At 49.0% G+C, this 27418-nt stretch overlaps 1 protein-coding gene across 1 annotated transcript in view; it reads left to right on the top strand.

The window, feature by feature from the left end:
- Positions 1–26244, top strand: part of SLC7A5 (solute carrier family 7 member 5) — a 40961-nt gene extending 14717 nt beyond the window's left edge. The window contains exons 3-10 of the mRNA XM_074912914.1: positions 11197–11302; positions 12616–12660; positions 14029–14152; positions 15242–15345; positions 16148–16244; positions 16630–16779; positions 17924–18101; positions 19947–26244. Coding sequence (XP_074769015.1) covers positions 11197–11302; positions 12616–12660; positions 14029–14152; positions 15242–15345; positions 16148–16244; positions 16630–16779; positions 17924–18101; positions 19947–20002 — 860 coding nt within the window. The 3' untranslated portion in view covers positions 20003–26244. The remainder of the gene's footprint in view (positions 1–11196; positions 11303–12615; positions 12661–14028; positions 14153–15241; positions 15346–16147; positions 16245–16629; positions 16780–17923; positions 18102–19946) is intronic.
- The last annotated feature ends 1174 nt before the right edge of the window (positions 26245–27418 follow it).

Below are 27418 nucleotides of genomic sequence, written 5' to 3'. Positions count from 1 at the left end.
TAGGGAACACTACAGGCCCCATTTGTTAAATGTGGATAAAAGTCCATAGATAGTCCTGCCTGTGTCTGTACTGGCAAGAGTGTGTGTGTATGTTTGTGTGTGCACGTGGGTCTTTTTAATTCCTGTCTCAGCTATGGGAGCCAGTGCTGTCTTTGCAGAATTTCTTGCTTTATCAGAGGTTTTCTTTTCTTCCAGCTCAGTGCCTACGCTCAACAGGAACATTGTTTGAGGCTTATCACAAAATATACCTCCTTCCTCTTTATATCTCCCCAGGCTGCTTTCCTGAATTTTTTTTCTCTCTTAAAAGGAAAACAATAAGCAAACATAAATCTCTGCTGGTTCTTTAACATTTTACCAATAGAAGGTCTTTACAATTGTTTTTTGCTTGCAGGTAATAATTTGCTTCTTCCGAATCACCTTCCCTCCCTCTGTACTACTCTGTCTTTTTGTTGAGGGTGAATCACTGTCTGCCCTGGTTCCTCAGGTGTAAATACATGATATTTCCATTGACTTATATCTGTAACCAATAAGAGATTTCTGTCTTGTGTACAGAAAGCCCCATACTCTTCTGTTTCAGAAGTTTTTTACCTCCTATGAAACCTATTACAGTTTTAACTTTTTGGTAGGTCTGAAGAGGTACAGGGTGACTTGTGTGCATCTTGCAGTACCGCTCGTTTCATGTGATGTTTAGTTTCCTGCTAAACCACCCGGTCACTTCAGACTGAGGGAAAGGTAACAAGAGCAAAAGCAATAGTTAGATGATAACATCTGAAGGCAAAGGCCTTCCTGCCTGTGCACACAACACTCAGTCTAAAGCAAGCTGGTTCACAGTGGGAACCTTGGGATCTACAGAGGATGCTCCTCACAAAGCCTACGTTTACACTTTCTCCTAAGTGGCACATTACTGCTTGTCGCAGTTCTTATTCTACAACATACTGCCTGGGATGTAACAAGGATTTTATTAATCCCCTTACAGAAGTTGCAATCTCTCTGGTAAGTCCTTAAGAACGTGCAAGCTCCTTTCATATGTCCTTCCTTAGCTTCCACCTATATTTTGCAACTTTCTCAATTTTTCTTTAAATCACGCCAGGTAACTGGATGCTTGTATGTAGCAGGGGTACATCAAGAGACTGCCTTTTTCCTTCTTTTTTCTTCAAGGAAAGCATACTAGCATCACTTGAAGCATACTGAAATAGGAAAGCGCTCCACTCTTCTCCATCTTTGTTGGGGCAAGACATGATGGGTGCAAGCTGTGAGGCCGGGGAAATTTAAATTAGCCATTAGAAAAACACTTTTAACTGTAATGCAGAGCTCAAGTAGGTTGTCCAGGGAGGCGATCTCACTGCAGATTTACAAGAACGGGTTAATAAACGCCTCTCGGGAATGGTTCGCGTGAGGCAGAGCTGCCTCGGAGCAGGGGGACAGACCTGGTGCACGTGGTGCACGTGGAAGCCGCCGTGTCTGTGCCCTCTGCACATCACTAGTACAGTGCAGAGCTGCTGGCTCTTCTCCAGGCGAAATACTGCAGGCCCAGTCTTTTAAAGTGCTGACGCTTTTCGAGGGGCAACTTTTTTTCTAAAAGCCTGTTTAACCTCTGAGTGGGTTGGGCGATCCCCAGTCCAGCCATCAGCACGGTGCCGTTGCTTTCACCGCTCCTCCGCGTGCCCTTGTTTTCTGTCATACCCACTCCTTGGACAAAGAGGACTCTGACTGCCACCAGCTCAGTAAATTCAGAGCTGGCAGCTACTTTTGGGGTGAAACACCCACCAAGGTGATTTGTCTGGGGCTGCAGTTTCAGCAGTGAAGGGTTGTGTGTTCCCGTGACGGTGCCTGACCAGTGCTGGTTAATTTGCTTTAATGGTTCCTGTCCCGTTGCTGGTTCATGTTTACAGTATCCATAAACAGAGAGGAGGAGCCAATACCACAGTTTCTTGCTCAAATGTGGAAACTTCTGAGACTTCACAGAAGTATGTCTTTCTCTGTACTGACCTCCCGCCTTCAGCTTTTGGCTTTTTCTCTTTTAATCCTTTCATCGGATATTTTCGTTATTTTCAGAAAAGCAGTAACATCTCAAGACAAAGAAATATGTGGCAATATTACCACACAGAAAATAGCCTTTCCTTGTGATCTCTCTGTGGACAGCTGTTTTACATCACTTCTTTCAAGCAGCTTCAAAAGGAGGGTAGAAGTTGGTTTCCTACTTGACAGCCTTTCAACTACTTGAAAGTTGACTCACTATAGCTGACCCACTTGGGATGCAATTATTGTACTAATACAAAAGTTACACTTTTAAAAGCCTTTGTGAGGCTACAGTTAACGTTGCTTTAAAAGTTCAGTGTAAAACCTTATATATGGACCCCCAACTGCACAGCCCACCAGTCTGTAGGACTTAAATAGTATAAATAACTTGTGACGTGGAGAGGATAAGGATTTTTTCACTCCAATGTTATAAAAACTAGGCTTATTTTTGGTTCTGCTGTTTTACCAGCTCCCGCAAATTGCCTTCTGTCCAGCCATCTCTGGGTATTTTTTGGCCGTATTCTTGACCTGGTGAGTGGGATGACTGGGACTAGATCGTGCAGCCGGTTTGGACAGTGGCTGTGCAGGTTTAAGGGGTGTTTTCTGCACTGGGCGCGACACAGAGGTCTGGGGTTAGGTCTGCAGCTGTGCTCTTTGTACCCAATCACCCTGCAGTTTAGAAGTGCCTCAAAAACTAACCTAGGCATGAAATGGTCAAAAAAATGGTGCTAATCTGTAAGGACACACCCGTGCTTTTTACAGGTGAGGAAATCCAGGAGAGGTTTTGATGTCAAAAAATTCTAAAAAAAACCCATATCCCAGGTGTGTTTCAGGTAAATTCTTTTCTGTTTTGATGTCTTAGGGTTACTTATATGTTCACCTGCCATTGGGCAGCTCAGGCAGCGAGGTGCCGTGTGTTTGGGGAGTGCTGCAGTGCCGGGCTCCATCCCTTGCTGCAATTCCTCACCAGCAATTCTGCTTAAAAAAAGAAAAAAAGAATTGGCCATTTGAGCCTCAGGAAAATAGAATTTAACACTCATTAAATTATTTCTATTGAGCTTATTGTCCCTCTCAATTCCTGATTTCCAACTTTAAATTTCTCGTCTGCGGTGCCTCGAGTGCCTGTGTGATGGCAGCAGCATTATTCTCTCTCACTCCCTTCACTGGGCTTGTCGGAGAGCAGCAGTTGCATGTGCTGAACAAGCACAGGGTGAATTAAGGTTGAAGGAGGCAAGTTTAACTCCAGACATTTGCCATGGAGAACTTAGACTAGGCAGTGAGTTTTGTTTTCAGTCTCATCTTTAAATAGATGTTTACAGTATCAGCCAGCACTGGCACGCCCCACCCCAATATCATTTGCTCTTTGTAAAATAGTATTTAGAGATGTAGTGGTGGCTGGTAAATTCTGAACTCAACGGAGGGGGGCTGTTCAGAAAGTACCAAAACAAAGATTGAAACCTTCAGTCATTAACGTGTAAAAATATCATCTTAGTGCTCCAGGTGCGAGGCAACATCTCGGTGCTGTGGGTTTGTGTGCACATCTGGGTGCTGCTTTCATTTACCAGATCCCTTTGCCTTTTGCTAGAAAATGCACATTTGGTCTCTCTGTCTTTCTCTGTGACAGTTATTTCACTAGTTCCCTGTCCAGACTTTCCTCTCTGCCTTTTTTTGGTGAAAAAAATCCTGTGATTAAGAAAGACTGGAGGGAGGGGAAGTTTACTCACTCTTCCTTTCCTCCCAGATTTTTTTTTTTTCTCTGTTGCCAGTGGTAACATCAGTTGAATGTCCCAAAAAAGCTCCTTGAGCCCGATGTGGAGTGAGAGCAGGGGGCTGAGCTCTGCAAGCAGCAGAGCCCAGGAGGTGGCTGTAGGCGTGGGGAGGGCAGGGCTGCTCTGCAGGGGTCCTGCTGACAGGGCTGGAAAGCTTCATTTTGTAGTTGGTAATTAAAATCTCAGGCTCCCTCAGGTCTCAGAGGGCACACAGATACAAAGAGAAAACAAGAGTGGTCGTTGTCTGAATTCTCTTGGGTTTGTACCTACATTTAATCACTCTTGGCCGTCCAGAGATGACGGGGCACTTAGCACAGCTGAAGAAATCTGCCACAAGTTTTCCTTTGACCCGGTCTTATCTCTCGCATCCGTAGGGTGAACCCTGAAGTGAACCTGATCAGCAGGTCAATGTTTAGGAGTTTGTTTTCAGCTGATTTGTTTCATGCCAGATCCGCCGTGACCTGTTTTTCTGCTAGCTGAGGTAGCACTGAGGGGTGCTGGAGGGAGCAGGGCAGCCGTTGCGCTCGTGTCTGGGCCCGGAGGGACCAGCTCACCTGAGGGACTGCCTCCAGCACACGACCTGGGACACGACGACGGGGCTGGAGGTGTCTGAGAGGAGTTTGGAGCCCAAAGCCAGACCAGCTGGGTGTTCACCCAGCCAGCCCGTAGCTACCTCGCACTGAGGATCCTCTTCAGCAGAGGCAAAGCTATGGATAGTAAATGTCCCTCAGGCTTTGAGTGTGGCCCTGCAAGTTGGGGCTGAGGCTTGTGCACAAAAGACTGCAAGAAAAGCCTGCCCTGCAGCTGTCCGTGCCGTTTCTTGTTACCCTGGCATTCAGAAACGCCACTATAACATGATTTTCCAGCCGTAAGCTTTGAAGGAAAGCTATTGTGCTTCCCTTACTCACCCTTTTGTTCACAGAGCACACGGAGAGTGGAAGACTGTGCTGAAGGAGAGCACGGACAAGGCAGCTGGGAAAGCTGCCAGCATCCTGCACCTCTAAATCACATCAACCACATGTCGGAGATTAATCAGGCGTCTTACGCTGGAGGGTTGATACAACACAATTATGCTTTACGGGCCTCTCACTCGCTAATCTTTGATTTCTTTTCCAGCCAAAAGTGGATGCAAAGGCTGAGGCCAGGTGGGCATGGCAGGTTAGTGTGCTCTGTGGTTTGCCCGCTCTGGTTTGGAGTGAGCAGCGGTTTGTTTCTGCTCAGACAATTTTTTTCTTGCCCTCTCTGCCCAGAAAATTTGGGGCAATTATAGATTGAACTCAAGAATAAAGTTCAGCCTGCGGGGGCTTTTGCGTTTTACAAGTGCGAAGTTGCCTGTCCAAAAATAAATAAAACGCATCGAATAACAACAACAAAACCCAAAGCCCATAACACAGAAGCGGTTGGTCAGTGACCTGTGCTGCTCGTTATGATCCCTGCGAGTTGCAGTGGCTCTGGATGCACCCGCAGAAACTCGGCCTTTAGTGCTGAGGTGAACTGGATGTTCCACGCTGCGCATGGAGGCTCGGAGCTGCCTTAACTCTTCGGGGTGGAAATGGGCCTCGACGCCTGAAAAGCTGCTTTATCCAAGGAGTTGTGGATTGTAGCCTGTTGCTTATTTTCGGTGTCCGGGATGAACAGCTGGATCAAGGTAGGTGCCTTGTGTCTGAGGCTGAGGAGCTCATCTCGGGTGTGCCACAGGGCACCTGCCCACCGCTGCTGCGGGCTGAGTGGGTTTTGAGGCAGCTGACGTGAGAGGCTTTGTTGGCTTCTCATTTTTCCAAGCGCAGCTATCCCAGCAATGCAGACATATTTAACTAGAGAGCAGCTAATACTTCGGTATTTGCTTCTTTGCATCTCTGGATCTCCTCTCTCTGTCCTTCTGAAGTCTCTGGGAGCAGCCGTTCGTGCCTAAGGTGTATCAGCGCAGTCGATAGCTCTGTGTGTGTGTGTTTGCACGTGGGCTCTTACTTGCATTTTATACTGATCCTTTCCCAAAGCCTTCAACTTTGGCTGAAACTAATGGCCTTGCCTGTGGTGCTAGAGGTGTGGGTGACAGGCAGGAGGATCTGCCCTCCCCAAATGTTCTTGGCTCTCCTGCATGTCAAGCTGGTTGGCTCTGGTTAACCCCCCCCAGCGCCTGGTCAGGTGGCTTGTTCTTGTTTGTCATTCTTGATCACAAGTTTCTATGGATGTGGATTGAACCTGTTGAGCAGATATGAAAAGAAAAAGAACAAGTTTGTGGAAGTGGCTGGAAACCCACTGGGTGGTTTGTTTGGGGTTTGCACCTTGCTGTTACTCTGCCCAGATAGGGACAGACAAGGGGGCATTTAGGAAACATCTTCCCATGCTGTGCTGAGGATCAAAGGGACCCTGTTCACCCAGGGTCTCTGCGTGGCCTCTGTGCTTTCTCGCTCCTGGAGGAGGCACAGTTTTGCACATTGTGCATCGCTCCAAGGCTCTGTCTGCTGCTTTATTTCTCTCATCAGCAAACATTTATGCCGGCAAACACAGAGGCTGTGAAAATCAAGAGGTGTTTGCTTAGGTGGAGGAAGGTAGAAGGTTTTTCAGAGGTATCAGTAGGATGCAGAGTAGGTGAGAACAGTAAAAAACACTGTCTGGCCCAAGAAGCGTCCACTGCAAAAGGAGGAGTTGTGAAGCTTGAGTACTGTGTGGAGTGAATCCAGGAGCCCAGACCCTTGGCCTTACCCTGGAGAAGACATTTTCAGACCCATAAACTCCTCTGCGACCAGGAAGGAGCAAACAGCTGATGTGGCTACCGAGCATGTGCTTCCCGCCGAGCCACGAGCTGCCCAGTGGATGCTCTCCTAACCCTGGCCCCGGCGTGTTCCTTGCTGTCTTGTTTTTTCTGACTCAGTCAATTGAACTCTCACTGCTTGTCTCAGGAAATGGCTCAATGGCTGAGTAGATCTTCTCCTCTGGGGTTTTTCATATATACAACACATTTCTCCCTGGCTCGGTTTCTTCCACGAGCGAGACACGCTGAGGGCCCCCCCTTTTTCTGCTGAGCTCTCTAGATGGCTGTGTTCCCTCTCCTCGCTGTTTAGGCAAGTTTAAAATATTTAATTATCATTAAATGCTTTCTGCAAGAGAAGATTGCTGTGCTATTAAAACTGGAATAGACATGACTGGGGAGCAAATGAACATTTTCAAAGAAAGGGTCTGAACACGCAGTGCATGGACCCAAAATAGGTCCCTCCAGCAGAAAGGCCCCAGGTGACCCATCGCTTGCCAGCGCAATTACCAGAGTCTTGGCAGCTGGCAAGATCAGCAAATGGGGTTTATGTCAGAGCTTGTTACCTTAATTTGGTTAATTGTAGAGCAGAGTGCATTGAACAGCCAGTTCAAACCAGGTTTCAGATCTCCAGGGTGCCGGGCACGGGCAGGGCATTGCCTAGAGAGCAGCTGGGGCTGCACGGGCTGGGGAGAACAGGGCAGCCGGGAGTGTGGACAGAGCGTGGCTTCGCCCGGGATGCTCTCGCTCCAGGGGGGCAGTCGAGGCTGTGCTTGGCAGCCTCACCTGCGGATTTGTAACCCCTGATTTGAGCCAAAGTCTGCAGCTCAAGCCTCTGAAGTCTGGAGGCTGGAGCTGCATGTTCAGGCTTGAAAGATGCAGTGCCTGGAACTGAGGTTCAAACCTCCAGTTTGAACAGCAGGTCCTCAGGGGTGTTATATTCAAAGAAGGAAGTAACAAGGACCGTGCTGGACCATCTGTCCAGTATTCCCAGTCTCCAGCTGGGGCCAGCAGCAAGCATCAGTGCTAAGTGTAAGGACAGGGAGGACACGTGGTGTTTCCTGGGCGCTTTCTCAGCCTCCAGTGCACCTCTGGGTCCTCTGTGGCAGAGGAGGTACCTCTGTGCAATGGGTTTCTCTCCCAAGGATTTGCAGGCACAGCCAGAGCTCACCCACTGAGTTTTACAACTTGGCCCATGTGGGAACATATCTGGGATACCTTTCCAGCATCGCTGTTGGAGTTTGGCTTTTTTACCCCAAGATGTATAATCTGGTGCCAGTTATTTCTGTAAAGGCATTGCTGGCGGGCACAAATTATTATCTTTCTGGTGATCCTCTGGCTGGCAGGGTGGGACAGAGCTTTGTGGTGATGGTGGGACAGGACGGCTGCTCTGCTGGGATGGGATCTAAGGAGCCCAGCTCCTGACATGCAACCAAGAAGTGGTAAAGCATGAAAGAAGCAAAATTTGTGGCAAAGATGTGGACACCTGAGAACACGAGTTTGTCCCCTTGGGGTTGGAAGAGGGAAGATATCAGCTCCTGTGATTATTTAATCATGTTCTGAGATGTTGCTAAATGCATTTTACCATGGGAGCTTAAAGATGTGAAGTCTGGCAACCCACTGCAAGTTTTTGGAGAGCTACAACTCTTGCTAGGTGAGGCAGGGAGAGGGCAATGAGGTGTCAGCTTTTCAAGTGTTAAGGAGGAACAAAGAGCTCCTTCCTTCCTAGCTAGTCTCCTCTCCTGGCTGCCTCCACCCTGACTTGTCCCTCCTTTGCCTGTAGCTGCATTTCGGTGCTTCAAAGAGATGGGTTTGGTGCGTGCTGCGGCGCCTGCAAGCAAGAGGTGTGCGAGTAATTAGCTACGTCCCACCCATCCATCCCTCCATCCATCACCCCAGCCCACCCACAGCATAATGAAATGTCAGGCTTTTTTTATTTCTTTGCTTCAGTGCTGCTCCCGTGGGGGTCCCGCGCGGCCTCTCCCTCCTCCTGGCTCGTGTGGCTGGAGGGCAGCAGCCCTGACTCTCAGCCAGTGTCTGTACAGCCCAGCCGGCCACCGAATCAGATGCCCGTGGCTCCCAAGCGGGTGGCACATCCTGAATCCAGGCGTGTGGTTTCAGTCTGGGGACCACCAGGCCGCTCTCCTCTCCTGGCCAGCTGGGCGAGGGCGGTAGCTCAGCCCTGCCTCAGCGGCACCACCGCCCGCTTGCTGTGCGAGGTTTGGGACGGCACAGAGCGAAACCTGCAGATGCCTCCGAAAAAGGAACATTTGGCCTGAGAGCTTTTTGTCTGTGACGAACAGAAAGAGGCTTTCGGTGGAAGCTGGTGTCCAGGTGTGGACAAGAAATGGAGGTGTGAGCCCGCGGCGGGATGCTGCTTGTGCCCTGGCTCCTCCCAGATCACAACATCCTCCTGGTGTGCTAAAAGTGATGGTCCCTCGGCCCAGGGTGGGGGGACTGGGCCGAGCACAGCAAACCTTAAAGAGACATCCTGAGGGGTGTTTGAAACTCCTGGAGAGCTCTCCTAGTCCATCCATGTGCTGTACCAGTAGCTAATTACAGTCACGGTTAACAAAAAAGTATATCTTATTCCCATAACAAAAGACCTGGAAAGAACTAGCCTGGTAATTATTCAGGAGTGGGAGAAAATAAACTCAGTAAAGCTGAGCCCGAGGGATTCAGCAGAATGTGATACTGCGCACACCCACCTCCTGCTCAGCCTTTTCATTTACAGCCAGGCCAGGGCATTAATGCTAAATTAAGATTATATGACTGAACCTATAAGCCAGGAATTAAGGTTAAATGTGCTGCATGGTGTCAGTCTCTCTGCATTTCCTGGCTTTCCTCTTACAACCTGGTGTACGTTGTCTGACCTCACTTTTTAAAAAAGTATTGGTGCGTTTTGCCAAGGAGATTGACTGGCTAACGGGACGTTCAATACAACCAGCACATCCCAAGGCAGATTCGGGAGAGACCTTCCTAGAGCAAGGAGCTGCTGGGGGAGAGAGGGAAGGCGACACCAGTGGAACCACCTGCAGTGGGACCTGGGCGAGTCGAGCCTTGAAAATCTGCTGCTGTAGCTGTGCTGGGTGCACTGCTGCCCAGCGCATGAGCTGCTGCTCTGGTTCTGGCTCTTTTGCAGCTCACACCCACAGCATCCCCTGTGCAGAGGAAGAAGGCAGAGGGATGCTGGTTTCCTGGGGAGCTTTGTGAGCAGAGAGCGTTTTGCCATGTCAGGGATATCTTTGCCCTAGTTAGGACTCAGCAGGAGCAGGAGGGAGAAAGGAGATAAAAGGAGCAATGCCCGGGATGGAAAGGATGGGGATAGAGCTGAAGGGTTGGGTAGAGAGGAGGAGAGACAAGATGTGGCTCTCCCCCACACACAGGGCAGCTCCGTGTCACTGGACAGATTTGGAGCAGTCGCTTGAGAAGCCCCATGGATGAGGAGACTGATAGTGCTGTTGGGGAAAAGTCCCCTTTTCCACCCCTAAAAAAATGAGCGCGAGGCGTAAAAAGGTCCGAGCACCCCTATTTGTTACCCAGCACCTGCAAAAGTGGCTTTTGGTGGCACAGGGGAGTGAAAGTTCCCAGCGTGAGATGGGAAGAGAGGCCAGCCAGAGGCAAAATGCCTGGTGTATTAGCATCCCTCTCCTTTCCCCAGCCCCGTGTCCTGGGTACCTTGTGCTAAGAGATGAAGGGTTAAGCTCCAGACCCTGCTGACTGCCATGTGATGCATTTGCTCGGGTGATTAGTAAAGATCTGTGCCCTAAGAGGAATCACATGGGCTTCGACAGGGCTCCCTGGATGCAAACGTGCCCTGTCGAATCCTGCCTGGCTCCCCGCTTCCGTCCCGGCCCAGGGGAGCGCTGGGTCGGGGTGGGGGGGAGTGTGGCTTTGCCATCTCAGGCCTACACCCAGGCTCCACATCAAAAGGCAGGGAACAAAACAACTGCAGAGCATTTTAAAGCAAAATAAATAAACCCTTGGCTCCTCCGGGAGAGTTCTTACCAAAGGTACGATCTATTTATGGCTTTTTATTTCAAAAGCAGATACATAACAGGAACTTTAGATATTCAAGCCCTAAAGAAGCTAACTTCTGATATTCAGGCCCCAAAGAACCTGACTTCCCACAATCAAAGGGTTTGCCATAACCCTCTGCTTTATCAGGTGGCTGGTGGGACTAGAGGAAATCCTGGGTTTCTGCTTTATGGGGTGGTTGGTGGAAGTGGAGGAAATCCTGGGTTTTTATCGAATGAAAGCAGCTTTCAGTCGAGAGACAATGTGACAATATCTGTTTTCATAGCATCTTCCAGCAGGAAGGTTCCCAGAACATTTTCTTCGCAGGGCAGTATCAGGGAGATTACCTTGGTGATAGCAGGTTGCCCTGTGGGAGAGGCCGAGCACTCAGGAACGCCCGGTTGCTCGAGACAGGTATATTTGGGGCTGATCATTTGGGGCTTTACTCCAGATGAACCAAGAACAGTAAAACTGGAGGCATCGGCCCACTAGAAATATGTACACACGCTCTCCAGCATAACCCAAAACAATTACGTATCCGAAGAGCAGCTTTTGCCTCCAGGTTTCTCTGTTTCAACACCCGTGAAGGCTTTTGGGGTTCGCAGTCTGTCTGTATCGATCCGTTTCTGTTTGCTGCAGGTGATGTGACAAACCTGACTCCCGAGCACTCCTTCGAAGGCACAAAAGTAGGCGTGGGGAACATCGTCTTAGCTTTGTACAGCGGCCTCTTTGCCTACGGAGGATGGTAAGATTGCACTGAAAAGTGCTAAATGCTGTAGTGCATTCCCCTGTCCCTAGATCATGTCTGCAGGAAGAGTGTGGCCCAGGACTTTCCAAGTCTTTCTTGTAACCAGGACAATGAGGCAGATGCTTTGGGTTTGCCTAGTAATGCTAACAGTCGTATTTCACACCCCGGTTCCAGCCGGGACACAGAAGCAGGAGGAAGTGGAGGTGATGATGGGGTTTAGAAGCAGCAGCAGACGGTGGGTGATGAGGCACCATGATGCTTTGTGCAGCTCCTCGGTGTGTTAAGAGAAGGCAGCAGGGTGGGTTTAGCTCGCAGAGATGCGCTGCATGCCAGCAGATTACTCTGAGCAGCAAATTAAAGCTCTTTATCAGTCCTGTTGAGCACTTGGAAGCACAAGGAGCCCGCTCAATTTGCTGTGAAGTGAATTTGCTGGAAGGGATCTGAGCCCTGGGCTCGGCACTGGGGAGGCCGCCCCTCGCTGAGGGGGTTCAGTTTTGGGCCCCTCACCCCAAAAAGGCCATTGAATGACTCGAGCGTGGCCAGAGAAGGGCAACGGAGCTGGGGCAGGGTCTGGAGCACAGGTCTGCTGGGGAGCGGCTGGGGGAACTGGGGGGGTTCAGTCTGGAGAAGAGGAGGCTGAGGGGAGACCTCCTGGCCCTCTGCAACTCCCTGCCAGGAGGGGGCAGAGAGGGGGGATGAGTCTCTGGAGCCAAGGCCCCAGCGCCAGGCCCCGAGGGAATGGCCTCAAGCTGCCCAGGGCAGGGTCAGGCTGGCTCTGAGGAAGGATTTCTGTGCAGAAGAGGCTGTTGGGCGTTGGAATGGGCTGCCCAGGGCAGGGGGGAGTCCCCGGGATCCCTGGGGGGGTTGAAGAGTCGGGCTGAGCCAGCGCTGAGGGATCTGGTGGGGTTGGGAACGGTCAGGGGGAGGGTCATGGTTGGGCTGGAGGAGCTGCAAGGGCTTTTCCAACCCAGATGATTCTGGGATTCTGTGAAAACAGGCCAGTTGCAGCCATCCTTGTTGCCTGGAGGGGTGGCCCTGTCATGGGCGGGTGCAGCTCTTCACCTGCAGTCACCCCTCCTCTTGCAGGGGAGCTGCCAGCATGGGGTGTTGGATCCACCAGCACCCCCCAGGGCTCACACTTCACAAGGTTTGTGCTGTAGCTCTCAGACTGGGCATCAGCCATCACGGGTTTTACTGCAGGTGTCAGTCTGTCTACCCCTCCCAAAATTCCCTTGAAGATGAGTATGAATAAGGGTTTGGTTTATTCCATGGACTAACCAGAGTTAACCACCGTTTTTTTTAAATTACAGGAATTACCTGAATTTTGTTACGGAAGAGATGATCAATCCCTACAGGTAGGTGTGTGTCCTGCCATGACTTCCCTGGGAGAAAAGCCTCTTGATCTGGGGAAGCCCCTTCCTCATGCCTGCACCAGGCAGATCAGCCCAGAAGCCATGGTCTTTTTCTAGGGGAATAGAAAACAAGATAAATTAATGGCATTTTTCCTTCCTGGAATAGGGGAAGAGGAATAATAATCTCTCTATGAGAAGGGCTGTTTGCACTGCTTTCCTGTACTGCTAATATCAGTGTTGTTGGAAAGTCCTGCTTCCTTGGCATGGCACCTCTCTGAATTACAGGCAAGGAAGAAGCACTCATGGCTTTATTACCATCTTGTGTAAACTCCCACGAGAGTATTTGTGTGTACATACGTTTGTCACGTGCTCTTCTGTTGAGCAATACCCTCCTTCTGCACTGCTCGTGCCTTTCAGGGTCACACAGGGGACCTGGTGAGGTGAGGGTGAGCCACCCCAAAGCAGGTGGTGATAAATAATTTTTTGCTGATAAATCGTTTTTGCAAATCGTTGCCGATAAATCATTTTTTGCTCACAGGGAAGGTGCCTGTGAGGTGCTGTCGATACAAGCTTCAGGGTCACTTGTGCAAGAACCCATTCCTGGCTGGCCCTGGCAGTGATTAGTGCCTGCTGGGAAGCATAAGATTGGATATGCCCTTTCCTTGACAAACAGAGTTATAAAAAGGTTTTTGCAGTTTGCAATTATTTTCATGTCTCCTGAATGCAGTCATGGTATTTGACTCTCTCCTCCTGTGGCTTTGAGCTCCACTAGACCAATTATACATGGCATCAAGCAGGGTTTCTTTTTTCAGTTTCCATTCGCAAATGAAGTTAGACTATTTGGAAAGGCAAATTTGTACCAACACAGCCTCGGCTTTACAGACCCACTCAGACTGTGTCTGAACTCATTTTCTTTTGAGTTTCATCAGTCCAGCCAGCTGCACAGAGTTACAGCCTAAAAACTTCCCACTAAATCCCTGATGTTCCCTTCTCCCACAAGAAACCCACTTGCACAAACACTTCGCCTTTGCCCAGAAGAGAATATATGTGCTGATGCCACTGGCTAGCAAGAGCCACGGGGAGTTATTTTTAATTAATTGCCTTTGCAGTGATCTTGGATTACTGCTTGCCCAGACAGCCAGAGTCTCTCCGTGCAAAAAGTCCCTTTTGCCATAATCCTCCACACTACATCTGCCACCCTCCAGGCTGTTCCCATGGGGGCATCTTCTCCTCTCTCAGGGGAGCAGCTGGGAAACTGGACATGCTGAAGAGCCAGAGAAGAGCAGAACACCAAGGGCCACCAACCCACGGCATCCAGAGCTCTCTTCTCTGAAGTGCAGCGCTCCATTACGATTTCTGGTTTTTTCCTAGAAACCTGCCTCTGGCTATCATCATCTCGCTACCTGTAGTCACTCTGGTTTATGTGCTGACAAACTTGGCTTACTTCACGACCCTGTCGACGGACCAGATGCTGACGTCCGAAGCCGTGGCTGTGGTAAGATAGGTGCATTTCTGATGCGACTCATCTGTTTTCCAGGGCTGGTTAAATCAGACTTAACAATCTCTGCATACATCTGGTTTGTTCCAGGCTGATCAGGGCTGCTTACAAAAAAGCTGATGTTTGACAGGAGATAAAGGCAACTGTGACGGGAGCAGGGAAGAACAGCGTGATACCAAGTGGGATTAATCACAGACAGTAGTGAGGGTGGGCACTCAGTTAGTGCCGCTCTTCATTCGTAAACACACAAGGTTGCTGCTGGCCTCATGACTTATCATCAGTTACCAGGGCGTGATATTTATGGGAAAAGGTCATTCAGTCAATGCTGAACTAGATTGTTCTCTCTCTCTGTATCTTCCTTGTTTTAATTAAGAGAGAAGAATAATACTTCTATTAATTAAAATGCCACTGCGGTCAGAAATCCTGCTTGCTTCAGAAGTGAGCAGCATGGGATGACCTTGTAAAATGAGTGGGACCAGGATGGGTCAATGCTTCAGGGGGCATTTCCCAGGCCAGCAGAAGTTGGTCTGGGCCGTTCAGGTGATGATGCTCCATCCTCCGGGTTAGTACCAAGCCCCCACTCCAGCCTGCACCTACGTGGTGCTGAGTTACTGGAGCCGCCAGCCCTGGTCACATCACTCTAGTTGTGTGCCTCTGCAAGTCTTGAAATCAGTACAATAGCATTGGCATCAAACTGCAGTGAAGCAGTTTATGATATAAAACCACATCTCCAGGTCTTGCTGCTGATTTTTTTTTTTTTTTTTTTTTTTTTTTTTTTCAATTCCACAATACGCTTTTTCAGGAAGGAGGAGCAGCAAATGGCAGCATGGAAAACACCCTAACAGCTTTGGCACCAGGCCATGTCATTTGTTCAGATTTCTACAAATACTAAGTCTGTGTAGGCAGCTGTGAGTTCTTTTGGACATTCTGGGTGTGAAATATCTTGTCTTGTGGCCCTGCATTTAGGATTTTGTTCTTTTGGACATTCTGGGTGTGAAATATCTTGTCTTGTGGCCCTGCATTTAGGATTTTGTTCTTTTGGACATTCTGGGTGTGAAACATCTTGTCTTGTGGCCCCACATTTAGGATTTTGGGAACTACCACCTTGGCGTCATGTCCTGGATCATACCCGTCTTTGTTGGCTTATCGTGCTTTGGATCTGTTAATGGATCTCTCTTCACTTCTTCCCGGTAGGTTTCTTGCTCAATTTTGTGGTTTTTGTTTACAAGTCATGCTTAATGCCTCTTTATTTGGAGTTGTCCTCCAAAGAGTGGCTGTGGGTAGACACAAAGTCTAAATGGTCTGGAGGCCATCTGGGGAATGTGGAGAAAAAAAAAAAAGTGGGACTTTAAAACCATATCCAGTTTAAAGGAAACCCTTTCAATGGTCTTAGTCTTCTGTTCCTCAGGCAAAGTCCTGTTGAAGTTATTAGAACATAAACAAACACAGGCTTGGGGCCCAGTGATGTTGCCTGAGAAAGTGTCTTTAATGGAAAGCAGAAAGTTACGAAACTTCAGGGCTGAGAATCCCTCCAGAAAGGGGAGAAAGGACAAGGCAGGACAGGGACAGAGCTGGTTCCAGCTCTGACGCACATCTCCCAGGTTGTCTTAGGAAAGTCACTTAATTGCTCTCTCCAGAAAGGATATAAATACATCTTTTCTTGGATTCCTTGTCCGCCTCCAGCCTTCCTTCTAAGACAGAGACTTTCCACTGTGGATGTGCAGAACACCCCGTGCTGGGGTCAGACCCTGGAGGGCCCCACTCCTGAACCAGTGACAGCAAAAGGGCAGGGCTGGCGTGGGGCAGGGCACCCCTGAGGTGGAAAACCTGCGTGGAGCCTGAGCGTTCCAGACTTGCTGCCTCAGCCCTCCCTAGGGGGGAGCTTGGGCTCCTAGAGCTTGGGCTGTCCCCACTTGTTTTGTGCTGAAGACAAACCCCAGCCCGGGGCTGAGGGTTGCAGGGGTGATAACTGCTCTGTCTCTCCCACCTCAGGCTGTTCTTCGTGGGATCCCGAGAAGGACACTTGCCTTCCATCCTGTCTATGATCCACCCCAGGCTCCTCACTCCCGTGCCGTCCCTCATCTTTACGGTGAGCACCTGGGGCTGTGGTGATGAGCATTGACCTGGTACTGGGAAAAGGGCCGGGGGTGGGATCCCATCAGCGTGGTTGGAGGTGGGGGCTGCTTGGGCACCCCCTCCAGACACAGCCAGCCCTGCATGCACCTAAAGGAGAGGGTAGACCCTTCTCCTTCTCATCGTATCCTCATATTCCACTTCTTGGAATTTGTTTTGTTTGTGTTGTTTTGACGTCGTTCCAGCCACCCATCAAAAATAGCTTAAATAAGTAAAAAATAATTAACGTGATTCTTTTCCTAGTGGATAATTCTTCTAAAATACCTGTATTTAGTGTTGTAACACCCGTGGTTTTGCCTACTCCTTTTGCTAATGGCTTTTTTTTTTTTTTCTGGATGCAGTGCGTCATGACCCTGCTCTATGCCTTCTCCAACAACATTTTCTCAGTCATTAACTTCTTCAGCTTCTTCAACTGGCTGTGCGTGGCTCTGGCCATCATCGGCATGATGTGGCTGCGTTACAAGAAGCCAGAGCTGGAAAGGCCCATCAAGGTGAGAGCTGTGTGGTAATTGTGGCAGGTCCTCCCCGAGTCCCTTCTCAGCACCTCAGGGAAGGTTCAGCGAGTTCGGCTGCTTGTCCTGCACCGAAGAGGGGCTGGGATTACAAGTGTACAGGGGAAACGTTGTGCTGTAGCTAACGCAGGCATCCCTGCTGCACAGAAATCTGCCAGTGCAAGGAGGACAAAGAGCTGCTGTGGCCATGGGGACATCAGAGCGAAGGGGGGCTCTGGGGTGTTCTGCTGGGGTAGCCCGGTGGGAAGCTCTCCATGACTAACATATTCCCCAGGACAAATCATAGGCTGTGGCCCTCAGTGAAACACTCTGTACCATCATGGAATTCACTTAAAATAGGTTTTTAATAAAGCAGACAAACCCACGCCTGCAGAGATGAGAACTTTGTTCTCTTTGTCCTTGGCCAGCTTGGCAGTACCATGTCCCATCTGGGAGGAGGCCAAGATCATGTCAGCCACAAGCGTGTCTGCCTTTCTTAAAGGCATGTTTCTCACTCATCCCCCAGCACACTCAGGTCTCTGCCAGGCAACAGGCAGCCGGAGAGGATCAGACTGACAGATCTGGACCAGTGCCTTCCCGAAGTAACTCTTTACAGGGTGTTTTATTTTATGTTTTTTCTTCAAAAAGCTGGGCTGCTCTCAGCAGGTGCCCTGCTCGGAGCCGTGTAGCCCGAGTGCCCTGAGAACCTGCTGGGAAGATGCTCTGGCTTGTGCTGTGCTTGCTGCCGAATCTGATGCTGTTGGTACAGATGCTTTTTATAAGGAATCATTCAAGGATGGAATGAGGATCCAAAAAAAAGGTGCTGAGAAGGGCTCGTGGCTCTTGGCAAGCCACACCTTCATTTTGCTGGTTTTAAATGTGTAAGTTAAATGTTGGCCTACATCTGTTTTCTCCGGGGTTGATGGAGAGCACTGCCTCAATCAGTGCCTTCCCCGTGGCAGCTCAAGGTCACAGTCCCCTTGTTCAGAGCACTGGGACAGACAGGAGCGCCATCCAGGCGGGGCTCTGTGGCGGAACGTGAACTCCTTCCTTTCCCGGGCTGTACAGCTAGAGAAAATTCACTGGAAAGCACCACCCTGTTCCCCAGATCCAGCCTTTAACCTCTTCTTGGGTCCTTCTTTAGGTGAACATCTGCCTGCCCGTTTTCTTCATCCTGGCCTGCTTGTTCCTCATCGCTGTGTCCTTCTGGATGACGCCGAAGGAATGTGCGATTGGCTTTGCCATCATCTTCAGTGGGATCCCTGTTTACTTCTTCGGGGTCTGGTGGCAAAACAAGCCCAAGTGGGTTCTCCAGGGCATCTGTAAGTGTTACCAGTGAAGACCAAGGGTACAGCCTTGACTTTTGCTCCAAAAATAGCAGCTTCCCAGTGAGCACGCTACAGCTGGTAGCCCTGGCTCTCCTCCGCGTAGTGGAGGCTTCCAACGTCCTGGCTCTGATCAATTCTTCTTTAACGGTAACAAGTTTTAACCTGATGATTACCTCACCTACCAAGCACCCAAAACGCACCCTGACTTGCAATAATTGCAAAGTTTGGACCAAATGCCACCAGGTGTTTTTTCATCTTGGCAAACGGGTTGCTGTTATGCAGGGGAGGGTAACTTGCTGAGCACATTGCTGCCTTTCTTCTGCCTCCTGTAAAAGCACAGGGTCAAGGCTTTTGTCAGCAGAGAATCGCTTTCTAGTGATGCAGGAAGGGAAAAGAAGTAACAGCATAACAGTCTGAGCACAGTTGGCCTCAATTTGTCTGCTGAAAATTTGCAATTAATCCCAATCCATCACCAAGCCAGTGCTAACATTTCTGATCCAGTCGAAGCTCTCCTTGGCATCAAAATGTGGCAGCAGAGCGGAGGGAGGGGAAAATCCCCTGGACGTTTTCTCCTGCAAGGTTTATTTTTAAGGTATCTTCATATAAGGTTTTCCAACAGCTGACACTACACCACGGTGTGTTTTGAAGGGATGGAGAGGTTGTGCTTGGCACATGTAACCTCTGTCTGAACAACTGAATCAAGAAAGTCAATCTGTGTTGTCCAAGTAACTAAACTCCACCATCTGCCTCCCAGCTCTCATACAACAGCCTGACCTAGAAAAGCAGACAAGTAGAAATGCCCAGCCTTAGCTGGATGCTTTTTATGAAAAAGAAAAAGGCTTTCAACAGTGCTTAGCATTTGTTATTCTTTTTTTTTTTTTCCCCGTCTCTCTCTCTCACACACTCACTTTTTAATTCTGAGTATTAGGCCCAGTTCCTGGAAAAGCCATTTCTGCAGTGCCTGGGTGGCAAATTACCATATTAATTGTTTTCCACCACCAAAGGCTTGTAAGGAGAATATAGAAAATATTCTGGGAACACTGAATGATAATTCTGCAAATGTCCTGTTAGAAACATATGAACTTTAAACACATGTGTATATTCATCTGTTGCAGATAATTTGATCACCAACTGATCTGAGTTTGACTTTGTGTGTATTTAGAATTAGTGTTAGCTTTACCTGGCAGGACTATCTTGTGATCTCCAAACACACAGTGAAGCAGCACAAAGCACGGGTGTGTTTGGGGACTAGCCACCAAAAGTAATGGGTAGGAGAAAAAAAGTCGCTTCAGTTTAGCACCTTTCCTGTGCAGACTTGGATCTGAAATGCCTCCTTTGCTCTCCACCTGCTCTGTGCGAGGCAGCGGACCTTGCCTTGTGTTCAGGATGCCGAGTTGGTCCTGCCCTTAAAGAAGCTGCGTGCACACAGAGCTGAGGTTTCCAAAACAGGAAATAAAAGCATTGTCTCATATTTTTTCTGCCCATTCCTGCTCTTGTGCCTGACTCAGTTTTGGCTGCTTGCAGTTCTGGCATCCCAGCATAGTTCCCATATCGCTGTGCAATTAGAAACTGGTGTCAAGAAGTGCCAGAGCCTCTCTCGGGGCAGTACAACATCCTCGCAAAGCTCCCAGTGTTACGTCTTTCAGTTCTGGGTGTGAGGAGAGAGTAGCCTGCAGCTCATTTGCTTTCAAGTCTTAAATTGCCTTTGGGCTGATCTTGCTTGGAACCGCGGTGGGGAGGCAGCTGGGTCAGCCCTTCTGAGGCAGAGGATCGAGACCAGGGTGTTTGTTGGGCCCCTGCGTGTGATCTCTGACCTGTACTTTGCTTTCTTCCCCGTAGTCTCTGCAACAGTCCTGTGCCAGAAACTGATGGAAGTGGTTCCGCAAGAATCATAAGCAGGAAAAGCAGAGACATTCAGCTCGAGGAAACGCACAATATTATTTTAAGACGACACAAGGAGAAAACGCTTCTGATCCCTCGTAAACGAAACCTAGGCACTGGAGCACCCCGTCGGAGCTGCTTCACGTCTGACACCATGCCCCTGGCTCTGCCTTGCCTCCTCCAGCCCCTCCGTCACCACCTTTTAGCCTGGCAGATGAGCAACCCTGCGATGAGAAGTTCTTGGTACAAACGTGGGCCAAGAGGAGGAATTCGTGATGGCAGCTTCAAAGGGGTCCTGCCTGTCTGGCAGCAGCGAGTCCGATCAGCATCTGTGTGTGTGTGTGTGTGTGTGTGTAACACTGAGGGCTGTACTTAGTTCTGTGTAGGCTTACTCAGTTTGGGCCTGGGATCCCCCAGATGACAGCCAATCTGCTCATGAGCCCAGTTTGAGTGTTCCCAGCTGTACAAACGTGCCTGTGTCTGGGGCTGGGACAATCACAGAGCTGCAGGGTGGTCCTGAGCCCGGCCTACCTGCCTTACCTGGTCCAGGGGGGGTGGTTGTGAAGCGAGGGGTGGCTGATGTTGGCTCACACACACACACACACACAAACTCATACCAAAATACATGCTGCTGGATGCTGTGGACTCTGTCCACTGGCAGTGACTTACGTGAGACAAGGCAGAGCAGAATTAGTGTCAGAGAATTGATGTGGGGAGGCCTCATCTGACTTTCACTGCGTTCCTGACTAGAGCACTCGGGGTCCCCTGCCACTGTCTGGCTTTTAACTCTCAGATCCAAGCCATCTCCCTGCTATTGAGCCGGTCCTCCGGGATGCTCTTCACCACAATGCCCATCCCGTGGCCCTGTGAATTAGCACTGGGGCAGGGGCAGGCCTGAGGGTGAAGTTCCTTCTGATAAACCCAGGGAATTGCAATCAGCAGAAGGCCGGGTCCTCGGCTTGCTCACTCCATGTTTTCCTGTAGCTAGGTGTGATCCAGCATGGGATGAGCAACATCATGCTCTCCAAATGGCCCTGTTCGTTGCCCACTGTGTGTGATTCACGTTTGTCCCTAAACCATTTGCAAAAAGAACATAAGGGTGGGATTCCCTTGGCTCGTTCCTGGGGGTCTGTGTGTACACTGCCTGTGGCTGCACGCTTCGTTACGCTGAGTGTCTTCTAGAACGTGCAGTGGGGACGGGACCAACTGGGCCTGGGGGGGTGTAGAAAAGGGCAGATGTCCCCCCCCGGCTGGCTGGAGCCTGGCTTTAATCTCAGTCTGCTGTAGATGGTCTGGTTTGCTCTGAAGAAGCAGAGACTGGGGGCCTGGTCCTGCTTTGTGCAAAACCACAGCGTCAGGTCTGGCTTGGTGAGGAGCCCCCCGCCCCGACCCCCTCCCGTTCAGGGAGTGGCCTTTGAGCATAGACCGTCATCTGCATGGGAAACCGTGTTTTGCTGTTGTGGGTGGTGCAGTCCCATCCCCTGAGCCCACCCAAAATTCCTCTAGTTCCCAAGTAGTCCAAACTGTCCTCTTTGGAACACGTTGCTTTTTTTTTTTTTTGGATCGACAGCATCACCTTCTCATCAAAACAGCAGTTGTTGAACAATTTGCTCATTACGCCTCTGTGCTCAAGGTGATAGTCAGAAATCAAAAGCATCTTTTCCCTACAAGTGAGCTGCTTCAGTCTCTGTTACAGATCTTCTGTGTGCTTGTGCTTTGTGCAAATGGGTTGTTGAACTACTTTTTCTCCTCAATACTTTTGTAAACTAAGCTGTTTGGAAGCCAGGATCCTCCCAAGAGCTAATGCTTTCCACTGGATTCTCCTCGTAGCGTAGAGTTATTTTGGATGAAGAGGCATTAAGGACACCAATGGTACTAGCTCATGCTTTGTCCTTTTAAGTTCTTTAGCAAAAAAAAAAAAAAAAAGTGTGTTATAGCAGGTGGCAGCTTCTGTTTAAGTGTGTGACAGTGACCGTGGCTGTGTCAACGAGTGTCTGTGTGCAGCTCTTTGCTCTCGCTTTGCCAACCTTCGGCTTTGCTTCGAGGCAGCGCGGGAGGAATAGGTGAGACAATCATCACGCTGAAAACTTTTGCTGTCAGGTTGTTTATTCCGTGGCAGCACAGTGTAGAGATGCCCAGGCCAGCTCAGGTGCCACTTCACAGGGGTTAGGGTCGAGCTCTCCCAGAGGTGAGTTCACCTGTGGAGAGTTGCAGCTGGTTTGGGTGGATCTACAGCGCAGAAGAACCCAAAGTTTGTGGCCAGTGCCTGGCTGTTCAGGGACCTATGTGCAATGAATTGGAGCATCTCGGATCCAGTGCCTGCGGAGAGGCATTTGCATAAAAATAAGGTCGTGAACCATAAAACCTGAACTCAGATTTTTGCAATCCTCTTCCAGCTGAAGGCTGAGATGTTTTGGCAGGGTAGCGATGGGAAATCACTGCTGATGCTGGACCTGTTTCACGGACAGAGAACCTCAGTCTGTCACCTTCCACTTGGTCGGCAGGATTTTTGGCTGCAGCGCAGGGCCTGGGTTCAGCGCGGGGGCTCTCGGTGCTGACATACACCAGCAGAATTACTTGTGATGCGAAAGGAAGGGATTTCAACTCCCAGCCCCCTCAATCCGATGTAAATTAGCACTCAAGCCCAATCCACAGAGAGCTCAGAAATGGGTTTAAATCTCCCAGAGTGAGGATTGCTTGTTTTGGACACATCTCTAAATGAGTTTCATCAGTGATGAAGACCATCACTAAGCGGTAGCCTCTTGCTGAACCTTTCACATTGGTTTTTAAGAGGAGATGTCACACTGAGAAATATTTTTTAATTAATTAATTGATCTTAATTAAATCCTTAACTCGCTTGCTTGCTTTTTATAAATTTTTGTGATTTTTCACTCGCTGCTAAAGATCTTTCTCTTGTACTAACCTGCTGGCTCTGGCACTGATACCATATGTTTCGTGATCTCGCCAGCATCTCCCTGGCAATAGAGGTGTAGGAAGAAACTGAACCAGGTACCAGCACAGAATGACAAAAATGTTGAATTTGGTCAGCCACAGCTCGCATCTCAGTTTACCTTTCAAAAACTTGATTTCTTTTATCCCTGATTCATTGACCCTGATAGTTCCCCTCCACCAGAGCTTGGTGACCTGGCTGTAAGAGGTTGGGTTATTTTTTCCTGGCAGTTAGGGAGATAATGAGTAAGGGGGTAAAACTGAATCTCATTTTATAAAGAAGACACAATAATTCCCCCAACGGGTGAAACTGCTGCTAAGAGCATCTGCTGTCCAGCATGACAGCTTGTAACTCAGATCAACAACCAGGAGTGTCTGCTGCCCCCAGGGGCTTGCCATGTTCAGCTGGATTTTGGTATGGAAAAAGAGCAAATACATCCCCGTGTAAGACTTCCTTGCTGCTCATTTTTCTCAAATGTGGAATGAGATGTGTCACAGAGGGCGAGGGAAGCAACAGAGACTTCACAGAAAATTTCTCATCGTTCCCAGCACTGGATGTGGGATTTTTCTGTTGTTTCTCTGTTTGTTTGTGCTCTGTCGAGCCTGTTGTGACCCACCACAAAGGCCACATAGAACCACAGCGACCATGAGTTTGCTTTCCTAAACAGCTACAGTTCAGGGAGGTACCACATGGATCTATTTCCTAGGACAGTGTTCTGCAAATACAGCCAGAGCGGTCGTGTCAGTGGAACCACAGAATCATTGAGTTTGGAAAAAACCTTTAAGATCATCGAGTCCAACCGTGTTGCTGTGGCTGCGGGTTTCTGCAAGGGATGGCTGTGCCACAGTAGTCCCCTGGTCCTTGTACTAACCCCCCCCGCTTTCAATCATCGCTCTTCTTAGCTTGGTTTGAAGTATTTAGACTCCCAGGCAGTCGGTTGTTGGGGGTGTTCATGGAAGAGCATCCCGTGGGGATTGCTAAACAGCAGGGCAGGGGCGTGCAGAGCCGGCGGCCAGGCGCTTCCTTACCCGTGGGGTTCCTCTTTCCAAATGAGAAACCTTCCCAACCGAGGGGCAAACCAGCCCTGCTCAGCCCTGCAAGATGCTCCCGGCCAAAAAGGGTATTGAAGTCATCCTGGGTGGATTCTTCTTTTTTTTCTTTTTTTTTTTTTTTTTTAAAAAAAAACCTTCCTGCAGTATTTGTAGTGTTTTCCATCTTAGATACTGTGTCTTGGTAAACACTTTTGTTTTTAATGGCACCTTCTGTGGATACTAAGTTCAAAGGGACTCTGTCACTGTCGAACAAACTTTGAAGACCCTTCAACTGGATCGAAACTCCTAAGAAGTGGCTTTGTTGTCCGCTGAGACCTCTCCCTATGGGTGGCTCAGGCAGGGGAATAAATTGGGCTCCTCCATGGGCTCCTCTGCTGTGGGTCTGCCCCAAGAGCGGATCCCCACAGCCACGATTTCCCAACCATGGAGATATGTTTGCAGTGGCAGAGTCCCGGTCTGGCTGCAGGGAATCACAGGGAAGGTGATTGTGAGCTGAAGTCTGGGAAGGTACCTGTGCCTACAGCCGAGGCTAGTGTTCTCGGGCTTGAATAAAAAATAAAAAAATTAAAAAAAAAAAAAAAAAAGGAAACAGCCAAATGTTGTCATTATGCAACACTGACTGTTTGGGGCTGTTCTTGTGGGATGCCAGCTTTTTCATCAACCAGTTGCACAACTCCATTTCTAATGACATCAAAGGGGAAGGCAACAGTGGCCATTGAGAAAGAGCTGGAACAAAGCTTCCTCCTGCAGTTTGGGAAAGGGCAGCCCCGGGTTGCGACGGCTCCAGCTTCCCCCAGGGCTCATGCTGAGGTCTGCCGGCCAGCGCCACGACCTCGGCACAGCCCCGCACGCTGAATCCCAGCCTTGTGCTGGCCCTGGGAGCCCAGCGAGTGTCTCCGGCCGCAGGCTGGGCTGGCGTGGCTGAAACTGGCCACACTTGGCTGCCAACCAGGGAGCGCAGCAGCCGGGGCTCCCTGCGGTGATGGGAATCTGCTCCCACGCCTCCGCCGGAGCCCTGGCCCATGCCAGGACACCCCACGAGACCTCGGCGCTGAGGGATGCCTGAGGGGCTCTTCATTTCTGGTGGCTCTTGAGGGGTTACAGCTGGCCGGCCTTACGCTGGTTTGGCTTGTACTTGAGAAGTTTCTTCCCAGTTTACACAGTCCAAACTGGAACTAGCAGCTGATGGGGAGGGGGGGTGCGTGGGATGCTGCTGGGCTTGATGGAACCAAGAGCTCCCAGTTTGGTGCAGATGCTCTCGCCTGCGTGATGCAGTGGTAGGAAACGTGGCTCGGGTTCAGTCCCCCTTAAGTAACCGATAGCCAGAGGATTATTTCTTTGCTTTTAGCCCCCTGTTCTTTGTGTGAGAAGGGGTGTTTCTTCCTCCAGCTGTTGAAGTGTTAAGGAGGACAAAATAAAGATATTTTTTTAACTATTGAATTAATTTTTAAATGGCCTAAAAGAGACTTTATATCTACACCTAAATTATTCCCGCTGGGTGACGTTCATCTCGGCTCAGGGGCTCTGCAAGTGCTCAGGTGCTTTCCTGCATCCCAGGCAGCAGGACGTGGCACTGTGGGGTCTGGCTGCATCTCCTGCGCTGGGATGAATTTCACATTTTTTGGGGGAAAAAAAAAAAAAAATCCTTATTTGTTCAGAGGACGGGGTGAGGTCTGCGTCCCACCCAAATCCGTGCGAAGGAAGAATTTTAAGTGGTACCCAGACCTTGCGCTGCCCCACAGAACAAAAGGAGGGTGAAACTCACTTCTAGTGAATAATCTGACTTTTCAGAGATACCTTTCTTCTAAAGTTTGTATTTTTGTTGGTTTTTTTTTAAAAAACGCAGAAAAAAAAGGATCTTAACATACAGAAGAAAATCTAGATCTGATTTACAATTTTGTTATATTTGGTTGCTTTAAAGATATTTTACTAATTTAAATGTTGCTGTAGATGACATTCTATTTATTTTAAGGGGTAAATATCTTTTAGTCTTAATACTTCTACAGTAAGCGCTGTCTATTTACAATGTTTGTGTTCCTGTCAACACAGCTATTCCACCACTGACTGAGTGCTGGTCAGCCAATAGTAACTTAATCAAATTGCCTTGTAAAACAAGATGTCTCCTGCAATGTATTTTTTGTAGTATTTCTTGATTCTTTTATGTCTGTGGTTAACAAATCTGTTAAATGTTTGGGTTGTTCTATGTTTTGGGTTGTTTTGTTTTGTTTTTTTAACAAAGACAGCTGAATTACAACTCTCTTGTTGCTGGTCTTTGCTTCTAAAATTTTTATTTTGCAGAAGGTTGACTTGTTTATTCCCACATCCACGAGGACCTGAGCCCCAGGTTTCCAAGCGTTCCTCTTGCAGATGGGACTAGGAGCAGAGCCTAGCAATGACAGCACCCATCCCTCTGTCACCATCTTTCTTTTTAAATTCTAGTTACTGTTCCTGATTTTGCATGTGTTAAAACTAAGGGAATGGGAAAGTGGGTGAGCTTCGGGCAAGAGGTGGGAGCAGAAGATGGATGTCCCAAGTCTCAGGGTGTATCTGCATGGTTATAGGACAGAGATGCTGCTGCTAAAAGCTTGCAGCCAAAATAAAATGTCTTAACAGCAGGAAGGTATCAAACTTTAGATGGGAAAAGTGATCGGGGCTGCGTCAAGAGCAGTGTGGCCAGCAGGTCGAGGGAGGGGTTCACCCCCTCTACTCTGCTCTTGTGTGTCCAGCTCTGGGGCTCCCAACAGCAGAAGGACACGGACCTGCTCGAGCGGGGCCAGAGGAGGCCACGGAGATGCTCAGAGGGCTGCAGCACCTCCCCTGTGAGGACAGGCTGGGAGAGTTGGAGGGGTTCATCTGGAGAAGAGAAGGCTCCGGGGAGACCTTAGAGCAGCCTGATGATGCCTAGATAGTCTGAATAAACGTTATACACAAATATTATACTGAATTTGAGGTGCTACAGTCAACCGATATCTTGAAGAATGAGAATTCACAAGAAATAGGCAATTTTTGATTTACTCTCCAACACTGCGGCTGCTTCAGAAAGTAACACTGGAGGAGAAAATCTGCAGTATTATGTGCTCAAGCCCAGCATCCTTGTGAAACCAAACCCTGCTACCACAGTAACATTTAACTTTAAATACACATATATATACATTTAAAAAAGAAAGAAGAGGTGCAGAACTGAGAATGCAGTTACAAGGATGATGTGTGCGACAAGGGGCACAGAAGCTCTCCAATATGGCATTAGAGACTCTTAGTGAAGGAATTAGAGTAATCTAATAAAAAAATCTCTAAAAGCCAGCATGGCTAAACAGCAGAATAGCCTGTGCCATTAGTGATTTAAAAGAGATCATTCAAAAAGTAACAGTTGTGGCCAAAGAAGGAAAACAGAGGAGAGAATCAACTGGCAAATTAAATATAAAACCTCA

This window comes from Athene noctua, chromosome 9 (genome assembly GCF_965140245.1).
Source record: "Athene noctua chromosome 9, bAthNoc1.hap1.1, whole genome shotgun sequence".
Taxonomy (NCBI): Eukaryota; Metazoa; Chordata; class Aves; order Strigiformes; family Strigidae; genus Athene; species Athene noctua.
The sequence above is the reverse complement of the archived record's forward strand: the minus strand, read 5'-3'. Positions and strand labels throughout refer to the sequence as shown.